Genomic DNA, 12,981 nt, shown 5'->3' on the forward strand with positions numbered 1-12,981 from the left:
AAAATTATATCGTTTTCTTATCCTGTAAGTTGCTATTATTGGTCACACACTAAATGACGCATCATGGTAACATTAAAAGTGAGAACACGTGTAAATTATAATGAGAATAACGCACTGACAGTCTAATAGGACAAGAACTCTATTCTTCATGGAAGTATACTGTACATCTATGCAGTTCCGTTTCTTTGACATTTCAGTAATCGTTCACTTTGTTGAAGTGCGCAAGATACGATAGCATGCCTTGCTTCTTTCATTACACGTTTGTGCGCTAACAAAGAAAAATAAGTAAGTTATTTTTGCAAACTTGAACATTAAAAGTGCATACGAGATGAAAGTTGGAAGTGCAATGGACAGGACATAGTATCAGTAAGCAAACTAGCATCTGTTTCGGAGTTCCACAATTCATTTGCTATCGATACAAACATGGTAAAAGTGGAATGAAATGGATTACTAAGGTATCCTGTTCACGACACATCCTTCTCTTCTTGGTTGTTCGAAATATATCAACAAAAGACTAAGCTACATTAACGAGGCCAAATGTGTCGTATCACTAGAGGAAAATACGAATTCAAGAATATAAGAACGTTCGAAATTGCCCTCCTGACACTATGTTACTCATGTATGCAACGTAATTTTTAGTTTTTCAGGTAGCTGTTACGTGTACACACGGCAGAAATAATGAACAAGAAGAATCATAAACAGTAGTGTGCTAATGTTTTGGGCTATTTAAGATGGCAGCAAGCCCCGCCCACTCTGGCTTCAAAAGAACATACAGTGTAAATGTATAGCGCCAAACTCGGAGGTAAACAAAGAAGATAACTTGTTATTACATCACAATCTTGTAGTTGACATCCGCCATCTGATGTAGCCCAAAACATAGTTTCAACGCATTTATACTTCCATGGCTCACCGCGGTGATACTTTCCCGTGATATCACTGAAACGTCCACGTCCAGTTTCGATCGTTGGGAATATTTATCGGTTTTTGTGGTCGTATCCTAAATTGTATCTTGTGCTTCTATCGTGTGGAGACGTAGTTGCTTTATGAAAAATGCCAGCTTGTGTCATTTATGGATGTACTAATCAATCCGATCGTAATCTAATGTTTAAAAGAATCACAGTTCATTCATAAGTGGATCCATTCAATTACTGTTTTCTTTTTTATACATGAATTATGGTTGCATTGTTTACTTTTATTCTTTCCTGTGTTTCTCATTGCCTTAAACGATCCAATATCCGAGCCAAACTTTATCAACGATCTCGTTGCCACACAACACGCGGCTAAGTTGATGCATCATGTCATGCCTTAAATTTCTCCCGCCGATAATTATCCATTGTTCGTATTTCCTCCCTCTTTAAATAAAAACGATTCTGACTAGAAGAGCCGGAGAAAGTTGTCTTGTGTGTGTAACTTTTGAATGCAGGCCTTAAACGTATGACAACACTCTTTTCGTCGTGCCTGGTTGCTGTTCGGTGTGCGAATAGCTAGCTACCCGTTTCGCAGTACAGTTATTCCTTCGTAAAGTGTATTGTGAATAATAAATAATCCACTGCACTTCATGAGAAACAATTATATAGGAATTACAAAACCAGAAGCAAATGCAAAAACTGACATTCATTACGCCACATTAAGATGGTCTGTAACACAAACAGGGGTTCACAATGCTACAACCAAAAGTTTTGATAACTTACCCAGTGATATAAGGTGTCTGAAAGACAGCAAAGTAAAATTTGAAACTAAACTGAAGTCGTTCCTCTTTGACAACTCCTCCTATTCTGCAGAAGACTGTCTATTATTGATATGTGTAAATAGCGATCGGTCTGTGCTTAATTAAGAAGCAAAGAAAGTAATAAATGATCAACAAGAGGGATATTTTAAAAAAACTGTTGCTAATATGAAATGACTCATCCACATCATTACTGTTTATTGTCTAACTGATACATAGAACATGAAACTAATTAACTAACTAACTTTTGGTATGTAACAAAGAATGGTATAGATTTACAAACTCTGAAAACCTCAAAATTAAATTAAAATGTAAAATGAAGCAGATAATCAAAGTGGACTTACATTCCAATTGTGATACATTTTATTATTTCTGAAAAACTGACAGTTCCTGGCGAGAAATAAAGAAACTAGGCTACTGTTGGAAAGGTACACGTTACACTAGTTAGGCTATCGTTGCTGGGAAATGACTTACATATATGTTAAAGCAAAATGCCCATTTTAGGGAGTCTAACCGTTTGAGACTATTCCCTTAATCACATTTACAGTATTGCTTAGTGCTGGAACATATTTAAAAAGTTATATTGTTTTTTTTACTCTGGAAACCGCCATTATTGGTCGCACACAGAATGAGGCGTCGTGGGGAAGACACTGAAGTGAGAAGATGCGTAACTACAGTGAAACTAATGCAGTGACGCTCTAATAAAACAGAACTCTGTTTTGCATGAAGGTATGCAGTTCTGATTCTTTGACATTTCAACAAAAGTGCACTGTAATGTACAACAAATGATAGCATAAATTGCTTCTTTCCTCATTATATATGTTTATGGGCTAGCAAAGAACACATAGATAAGTTTTTTGATAACGTGAACATTAAAAACGATGTAAGTACGATTTGAAAGCCGAAAATGCAACGAACAAGAAGTGGTACCAGTAACAAAAAAGCACTGATTTCGGAGTTCCAGCTTCATTTGCTATCGATACAAATACAGGAAAAGCGGAAGTAAATGAATAACGAAACGATGCTTCTTTCATCACTTCCTTCTCTTCTTGCTTATTAGAAACATATCACATTAACGAGGCCACGTGAGTAGTATTACTAGAGCAAATACGCATTCAAGAAGAGGGAAACGTTTGATATTGCCTTCCTGATACTATGTTATTCATGTAAGGACTGTAGTTTTTAGTATTTAAAACAGCTGTGTGTGCACACGACAGACACAGCGAACAAGAAGCAGTCGTAAACAATAGTCTGTTAATGATCTATGCTATTCTATAGCATCACCTCTTTTCTTTCTTTACCTCCATGGTAAAAATCGTCAGACAGTACTTCCTACAAACCTGATGTCATTTTGACATCACAAGCAATATCGACTACATCCTAGATTTTGATATCGACAGAGATAGTATGATAACCGCGACATGTCAAAAATCTTACGACTAAGCCGCAACGTAATGGATAAGGTAGAGGTTTATTGCGTCGAAGGCTGTAGGTTATCATCCTGCTACATGCGTAATATCTTTTCCCGATCTTACTGTTGTTAAGACATTGTGGGAGTTTCTTATAAATGTAGTAAAAGTGTGTTCTGTAATTTCGGTGTCATTTAACATTCCCGTCTGCTTAGACAACGAAAGATGATATGAATAATTGACTGTTTATTTCCGAATATGTGGCGATTTCAGAGAGTGCGGCTAGGTAGGAACGTAAGAGCACAGCTGAAATTGATGCGAGTGAAACTATGAGCAATAACATCATATTCTTCCGTATCACAATTATTTCGTAACACTTATCTCACAAGACTTCCTAAAAACCGGTGGTATGTTTCCGCCACTAACGAAATAGGTGGCCTTACATCAAGGCGAGAGAAATCCACATCTAACGCTAACGGAAGTCGACAGCAATTACTGCGGTTGTCGATATTGTGTGGACGCCAAAATGACGTCACGTTTGCAGGAAGCGTTGTATAAAGGGTGTTACCCCAAAATTATGTGCGCCCAAGAGTAAAACAAAGCAAGTTCAGAATCGGGGAATGCTCTGTGCTTAGGAATTCTGTGGTTGATTGTTATGGGTGGCATACGTTCGAATGCCAGGCAGTGAAGACTTGGAACAATATTTTCTTTGCAAGCGCACACATGAAATGAGGGGTTAACGACCTTTAACGAGCTGAAAACTCTTGTCTCAGTTGAGCAGATTGTCTAGTAATTGTATTTCCAAGGTTTCCTTGACCACTGAAACCCAGTACGATTAGGCTGTGTTCGAGGAGTGCTGTGGCGAGTGTCTTCAACACGTGGCGAGTGTCTTCAACACGTGGCGAAACGAACGTTAAACCACGTCCAGACATCATGGGGTTGTGCGGACAGCCTCATTACTTGTGTTCGACGTCGCAGGCTGGACAAACTGGTGAAACAGGACAGGCGGCGCACTGTTGCCGAACTAACATCAGATTTTAGTGCTGGTTAGAGTACAACTGTGTCTGAACACAAACACAGTGCAGCGAATACAACGCTCCTACCGAAGGACGTCAGCAGCCGGCGAGCCATGCACGTGGTCACAATATGATATCGGTACCTCCCACTGAAACGAGTACGTGACCATCTATTTATTATTTATCGTATGTCAACACAGACACATAAGAAGGAAACAGACAAATCACTAATATAACAAACGTTAATAATTGCAAACAAACATCACTAATATAACAAAGTTTAAGGATAACAAACAAACATCAAGTCTATTAATATAATCTATCGTGGTTGGGAAGGGAGTGAGACAGGGTTGTAGCCTTTCCCCGATATTATTCAATCTGTATATTGAGCAAGCAATAAAGGTAACAAAAGAAAATTTCGGAATAGGTATTAAAATCCATGGAGAAGAAATAAAAACTTTGAGGTTCGCCGATGACATTGTAATTCTGTCAGAGACAGCAAAGGAGTTGGAAGAGCAGCTGAACGGAATGGACAGTGTCTTGAAATGAGGGTATAAGATGAACATCAACAAAAGCAAAACGAGGATAATGGAATGTAGTCGAATTCAGTGTGCGATTTGTGCTTTTACCAGTGGGGGGGGATGTCTTAGGGGGTTAGTATAATTACATATGTTACTAGCTTGGACCGTGGCATTACCCATGGTTAAACAGTTATTTATAAATAGATGTTAATGCTGAAACTCACTATTCACGCGTATGCACCATCAGAAAAGCCATCTCTTGTTATATCTTTAAAAGTACATTATAAGTAAAGCTTATTTACAAAATCATCTACATACAGGTATACGACGGGAATTCAAAAAGTAAAGGCACATTTGTGAAAAGCTGCACTTATTCTGATGATAGAAAACTGAAACATTCGTTATTTTTCTACGTAACCTCCCTGGACTTCATTGCAGTCTTCCCGATGTTTTAGGAGTTTTTTTTTATTTCATCACAAAATACATTTTTCGGTTGCATCTGTAACCAATTTTGCACCGCAGCAATGACATCTTCGTCACTTTCAAATCTTCTTCCCTGTAGTGCTTCCGTTAAGGGTCCAACATGTGAAAATCACTTGGAGCCAGGTCTGTACTGTATGGTGGATGTTCCAGCACCTCGCATTTCAACTCCTTTATTGCGTCGGCTGTCCGTTTGGCAGAATGTGGGCGAGCGTTATCTTGTTGCGGGATGATACCTCTTCACAGTTTTCCACGACGTTTGGATCTGATTGCAACACATCACATCCACCATACAATACAGACCTGGCTCGTTTACGCTGAGGACGTCTAGCAACATTGTGGCATGCTACGGAAATGTGGCGTGCATAGTCTTGTAGCATGCTACAACAGGCAACATCTTGCGGCGTATGTTGCATGCGGCAGGTTAATTTATACCAAAGCAACAGAATTTGTGCCACACGTGTGTCGGTCTTGCAGTATAAAGGATGATAAAGTATCGCAGCGGCGACCTACTTGGTACTTGCACATGCAACTAACAACGGAAATGAAAACCAAAGGAAAAGAAAATGATGGTGGAAGAGAAGAGTATTTAAATAAGGTCCACAAAATAGTATCCTAGGAACTAGAAGCAGACGATGGTGCGTTATTTAGTAATGTGTGCTTTCGTCCCAGGCGCGTTAGTCCGCACCATACCATTGCCAAACGCTGGCCTAACGGTAAATGTTCGCACAGGTACCGGGCCGGTCACCACCGTGTGTCAGAGCCCGGGGTGGGACTTCCAGCCCTCAGCTCACCCAACTCTGCGGTACGACTGCTGCGGTATGACTGCCACACTACTTCCCTCGCAAGCTCGCAAGTAAACGGATGACGCACCTTAGACGAAAGCGATAATGACAACATGAGAATGATGATTTAGTTGTAAATGTTTTGAAATGCTTGACTACTACATAACACTTTTTCAAAATTAATAGGCAAACATATTAATAGTATTAATAGTAAGACTGTATTAAAAACTTTCAGTATTCGGGTCCACAAATTTTAATTACATGTAAAGGTTTACTCCAGTGCGTGGGAAATAAACATCCCAGGTTGGGATGCATAAACTAAAGCCAGAGGAGGGGATGGTCTGATGCAGAGGGGGGAAATCCCCCCCATCCCCCCCTGCAAATCGCACACTGGTCGAATTAAGTCGGGTGATGCTGAGGGAATTAGATTAGGAAATGAGACAAAGTAGTAAATGAGTTTCGCTATTTGGGGAGGAAAATAACTGATGATGGTCGAAGTAGAGAGGATATAAAATGTAAACTGGCAATGGCAAGGAAAGCGTTTCTGGAGAAGAAAAATTTGTTAACATTGAGTATAGGTTTAAATGTCAGGAAGTCGTTTCTGAAAGTATTTGTATGGAGTGTAGCCATGTATGGAAGTGAAACGTGGACGATACATAGTTTGGACAAGAAGAGAATAGAAGCTTTCGAAATGTGGTGTTACAGAAGAATGCTGAAGATTAGGTGGGTAGATCACATAACTAATGAGGAGGTATTGAATAGAATTGGGGAAAAGAGGAGCTTGTGGCACAACTTGACTAGAGAAGGGATCGGTTGGTAGGACATGTTCTGAGACATAAAGGGATCACTAATTTAGTATTGGAGGGCAGCATGGAGGGTAAAAATCGTAGAGAGAGACCAAGAGATGAATACACTAAGCAGATTCAGAAGGATGTAGGTTGCAGTAGGTACTGAGAGATGAAGAAGCTTGCACAGGATATAGTAGCAGGGAGAGCTGCATCAAACCAGACTGAAGACCACAACAACAGCAACATCGACTCTGGAGTTGTGCACAGGTCCTTGCTGTTGTTGTTGGCGAGTTCCTAGACCGAAACATATTAGAGTTTGCAGCCTCAATGTCTTGGTGGATTGGCAGCCTTCGATTTCCCATGATGTTTTTGTATTCACGTAAAAAGACGCCAGTATGACGCAGGTGTGGCGGCGGGATGAGGCTTAGTATTGGGAGCCATTCCGTTGGAGTGGGTTTAATTACTCCAGAAATCATCCTTAGAGTGTTATGCAACTGGACATCCACCTTTTTTCACGTGTGGGCTTTTTAGTCAAATCGGAGCACAGTATTCGGCAGCCGAGAATACAATTGCTAAAGCAGAGGTGCGGAGAGTGGAGGCCGTTGCTCCCCAGGTAGTACCACAGAGCTTTTGAATATTGTTGTTTCTTGTCTTTAATTTTTCGGCAGTCTTTCTTAGGTGCTCTTTAAAAGATAGCGTTCTGTTCAGCGTCATGCCCAAGTACTTCGGAGTTTTATTGTGCCTGAGAATGGTGTTTTCAAATAGAAGTCCTTTCCAGCGAGTTTGTTGTTGATATGGAAGCAACGAACCTCTGTTCTGGAAGCATTTGGTTGAAGCCTCCACTTACGGAAATATTCGCCCATTATCTTCAGGTCTTTCGTTAGGATATCCCCAGATGCTTCAATTGTGCTACATCGTGCAGTGAGGGCCCAATCGTCAGCATACCCAAACTTTCTTGACTGTGTTTCCGGCAGGTCTGCATTATAGAGGCTAAACAACAGTGGTGTGAGCACTGATGCTTGTGGTAAGCCATTCTTTAGTTTTTTGATGGAGCTGTAGTCAGTGTCCATACTTATTTGAAACAGCCTATCATTGAACATGCTGTCTATTAAGCGTGCTATAGATTTGCAAGGAATTCCTTGGAGAGTTTTGTACATTATGCCTTCTCTCCACACAGTGTCGTAAGCTGCAGAGAGGTCAATACAGGTCACCGATGTTTTCAATTTTCTCTGGAATCCCGCCTCAATGTAAGTCGTGAGTGACAACACTTGGCCAGTACAACTTCTTCCTGGCTGAAAGCCTGCCTGCTCAATTGGGATTACCCTGAACAATTCTGGGCTAACAATTTTGGGGTGTAAAGCTAGTTCGCGTCAGTAGTATAACACTACATGTGCACCCTGGGTAGCGCTAAATGAACTAGCACATACTAGCAGTCAGATAGTCTGAGGATCTCCTGACTATAAGACACTTTCAGAAAGAGTTATGTCACCAGACAGACTAAACGCGACCATCGGCACTGGACGTTGGCGCAGTGACAGAATGTTGAATGGTCTGATGAATCATGATATGTTCTTCGTCACGCCGATGGGAGGGCGCAAATCCTTATCTTTCATGGGAATACCTCTTTGACACCCATGCTGCAGGATGGAGCAAGCTGATGGTGGCTCCATTATGCTCTGGGGAACATTGATGTATGCATCCATAGGTCCAGCAGAGCTCGTGCAAGGCACCATGACAGCCAAGGACTATCGTACACTGGTTGCATACTACGTACACCCCTTAATGACAATCATGTTTCCCGACAGCAATGGCACCTTTCGTCAATATCATGCGCCATTCCAAAAGGCCAGGAGTGTGATAGAGTGGTTCGAGGAGCACAGGTGCGAGTTCCAATTGATGTGCTTGCCACCCTGCTCACCAGATCTGAACCTGATCGAAAACATCTGGGATGTGATTGAACGTGACATCAGAGATCAACGCTCACTTGCCGTAATTTATGGGGATTAGGTGATATGCGTGTGCAGATGTGGTGGCAACTCCGTCCAGTTTCCTACCAGGGCCTCGTTGCTACCATGCCACGAAGCGTCGCTGCTGTTAATCCATGCCAGTGGTGGATGTACCAGCTTTTAGGTAGGTAGTTACAATGTTCTGGCTAGCACTGTACACAGATGACGTTAGTGTTGCGTACACTAGATATAAAACGACAGTGCATCTGTGGAGCTCTTAATTGTATTCAGGTGATGCCTGTGAAAATATTACCGATGTGATTGTGCCCTCAGGACGGGAACTGACAGATTTTGAACGTGGAATGGTAGCTGGAGCTAGACACATGGGACGACATTCCATTTCGGAAATCGTTAGGGAATTTAATATTCTGTGCCAAGAAGGCCAAATGTGAGCGATTACTTCTCACCATGGACAAAACAGTGGCCGACCGCCTCCGCTTAACGACTGAGGGCAACGGTGTTTGCGTAGAGTTGTCAACACTGAGTGAAATAACCGCAGAGAGCACACCGCATCCGTTAGGACAGTGCGGTAAAATTTGATGTTAATGGGCTATGGCAGGAGACGACCGACGCGAGTGCCTTTTCTAACAGTATGACATCACCTGCAGCGCCTCGGTTGTGGCCTAGACTGCCGGAAAACCGTGGCCTGGTCATATGAGTCCGGATTTGAGTTGGTAAGAGCTTGTAAATGGGCTGTTTAGGTTTGTATGTTGGTAACGCCAAGTAGCGCTCTGTATGAAAATCACTGACTGTGCTGTGTGCAGTCTGTGGTTGGTTGGACTCATTGTTGGAATATTCGCTTGTGTAGTGTTGGGCAGTTGGATGTGACAGCACGTAGCGTTGGAGGTGAGCCGCCAGCAATGGTGGATGTGGGGTTAGAGATGACAGACTTATTTATAAGACTGGATGCCATGAATATATATATATATATATATATATATATATATATATATATATATGAATCTTTCATTTGCTAACTATGCCTACCAGTAGTCAATGTCCTTCAGTACTTGGAATCTTTTATTTAGCTGGCAGTATTGGTGCTCGCTGTATTGCAGTAGTTAGAGTAACTAAGATTAATGTGAGGTAAGTGATTCATGAAAGGTATAGGTTATTGTTAGTCAGGACCATTCTTTTGTAGGGATTATTGAAAGTCAGACTGCGTTGCGCTAAAAAATTATTGTGTGTCAGTTTAGTGACGATCAGAATAAGTAATGAGAGAAATGTCTGAGTACGTTTAGTTTTACTCAGCTGTTTCAGACGTTTCAATCTGACGGTAGGTTTCAATTGTGGTGCAGACCCCACGAAGCCATGGAGCCAAGTTGTCATCAACAAAGCACTGTGCAAGCTGGTGGTGGCTACGTAATGGTGTGGGCTGAGTTTGCACGGAATGGGCTTGATCCTCGGTATGTTAGGCTACTTGGAGGCCGTTAGCAGCCACTCGTGGACGTTATGTACCAAAAGAACTATAGAATTTTTATGGATCACTATTCCTTGAGATTGGTTTGAAGCAAGTTCTGGATAGCTTGAGGAAAGATTTTATCGGTCCGATATTCCAACCTAATTCCAATGGAACATCTGTGCAATGTAATCGAAATGTCAATTCGTGTGCAAAATTCTTCACCGTCAACACCTTCGCAGTGTGGGTGAACCAACACTAACGGTGCACTCGAACGTAGACATTACTGGAGTACTTTTCAACTATCGACTGGCAATTCTGAGTGACGTCCCAGTACTTTACAGACTGGCGTAAGAGAAAACCGTTACTTTGAAAACTATGTTGTTCTTTTGGTCTTCAGTCCAAATACTGGTTTCATGCAGCTCTCCGTGCTATTCTATCCTGTCCAAGCCTCTTCAAAATCCTTCTGAATCTTCTTACTGTATTCATCTCCTGGTCTCCCTCTACGATCTTTACTCCCACGTTTTCCTCCAGTACTAAATTGGTGATCACTTGATGTCTCAAGATGTCCCCTACAAAACGACACTATTTTTCTTCTATCTGTGAATCTCCTCGGTTACATATGCCAATTAAGGTAAATTTCATGAAATCATTAATTAGTGCATTAACTAATCAATAATGTAGGTCATATTGTAGTGCGAAATTAAGGCAACAAAACTATGCAGTGTGGTCAGAAGCAGTGTGAAGAACCTGTAAGCGTGTTGCAGGGTAAGCTGTGCTGAGAAAGAAATAAAAAATTCATGGTGTGCCAAGTCAATTAGCACTGAAGTTAGCCAATCAGGCTGCTGCGAACGCAAACTAAAGTGGCCGACCAGACACAATTAGTGTCAACTGTTCTCAAGGCGTAGACGACAGAACAGGAGAATTCTCAGCCTTTGGCTCGGATTCGATCCTCATTACCATCAAAAGTGCAATTCTTGTATCGCTCCCTTATTCGGCTACAAGAAAGTAACGAAGGACATGTTTTGTAACACCGTTTAATGCAGGCCACATGAATTTGTTGGCGCAACGGCCTGGTTGGCTAACTTCAATGCTAATCAACTCGGAAACGGGGAACGAATTCTTTTGTTGTCAATTGTTACTCACCACCACCTACCCTGCAAGATTCTTACAAACTTTGCGCATTGTTCCTGATCAATCCGTATAGCTGACGTCCGGAATCTAATAGTGGTTATTACAACATCTGCTCTGTAAAATAGTACTTGCTATGAGCTTTCAAGTTAATTTCTATGGTGATAATAAATTATACATAATTTAAAGTATTTACTGGAACTTGAGAATGCTAATCTTTCAGGTGGTTTAGGTCACCTTTCTCAAATATAATTACTCGCTCGTAGGATTTGGCATGTAACGAACTGTAATACTAACTGGAATTAACTGTAACTTTTAATTAACAATGTCCTAATGAAACCCAATTACAAAAATGTAATCAGATCACTTTAAATGAGGATATGAATAATTAATTTAAGTGAAATTAAGTCTAAATAGAAGCGTGAGAATTTAATATAGTTATTGCATGTCAACAGATAAATAAATTGAAAATTACATGAAAATAAAAAAGTTAGTTATTTAGGGGGCTAGAAAAACGTAACAGATGGAGAGGATCCATTTGGTCCGTCACGACGATATTGCATTTCCAAAGGCACAGGCATTGTGGCAAATACAGCTGTTGTGAAATACATGAAATGTATTCACAGTTGTGAATATGGACAACCATCCGGTGTATAATGGAGTGGCTCGAAAGCAGATTTTTCGGTCACTGCGAACGGTCCCTTTATCATTAGGCTATCCAAACACGCTTCACGGTCAGACTAAAACTTCCATATGTCGTCAGCCAAGTGTCTACAACTGCCACTTTTACATCCATTACGTATTTTCCCATACAGAACTGAAAGTCGTTTGCTCGGTGTAGTGTACAAATACGGCACTGCAGTACCCGTGACCATCGGAAGTAAGATGCAATATTCCGTCTGACTTGAATCCATATGAGCAAACTTTTTCACTTGCCACGCAACAATGGGCAGATTGTACAATTCATGCTCTGTAGCAATTGCCTCGGTTTGACATTCTCTAGATGCATGTAGCTAAATGTATAATACTTTTAATATCATTACAGAGTATTCAACAAGATCACTACGTGACTCACATATTTCAGTCTCTTGTAATTCATTCTTATCTTTATCATAAATGCATGTTAATACATGAAATTTTGTCACATTTTTACCTGATTACAGACGATTATAGGCAGAATAATTTAAGTTGTGTCTATGTTATACCCACCCTCGATTATTGAACAGACAGGTAAATTGGCCAGTGATTTGTGTAATGAATAACACCTTCTTCGGTTACAGACTGTCAACCAGACCAATGAATACCATCAGGATCGAGAGGTTGTACCAGCTTTCGAGGACATCATGGATGTCATTGGTTCTAGAGGAAAGTTCCAGAAGAGATTAAACACGGTTTTCATTTGCTATGGCACAATCGTCAATGTGATGAGCGCGCAAATGTACAGTTTCGTTATCCAAACTCCTGATCACTGGTGTCACGTCCCTGGGAGAGAGTTAACCAACTTAACTCTTGATGAGTGGAAGAGCGCCACTATCCCCAAGTAAGTTATATATTTAGATATAGTCCATGTGATTTTTATTTAACACCAGCTGAGAAAATGCGATCTCTTAAAACAATAACAGATATATATCAGTAGGAATGCAATAGTGACTTCCAATCAGATTTGTCCTTTGCCTGTCAGGCCGCCTACATGGAGAGACAAATGCATCACGTCAAGATA

The 12,981-nt window shown here is 40.9% G+C and overlaps 1 protein-coding gene across 1 annotated transcript in view; it reads left to right on the forward strand.

The window, feature by feature from the left end:
- LOC126176614 (solute carrier family 22 member 7-like) overlaps positions 1–12,981 on the forward strand; it is a 234,329-nt gene that overhangs the window by 74,052 nt on the left and 147,296 nt on the right. The window contains exon 2 of the mRNA XM_049923774.1: positions 12,542–12,801. Coding sequence (XP_049779731.1) covers positions 12,542–12,801 — 260 coding nt within the window. The remainder of the gene's footprint in view (positions 1–12,541; positions 12,802–12,981) is intronic.

This window comes from Schistocerca cancellata, chromosome 3 (genome assembly GCF_023864275.1).
Source record: "Schistocerca cancellata isolate TAMUIC-IGC-003103 chromosome 3, iqSchCanc2.1, whole genome shotgun sequence".
Classification (NCBI taxonomy): Eukaryota; Metazoa; Arthropoda; class Insecta; order Orthoptera; family Acrididae; genus Schistocerca; species Schistocerca cancellata.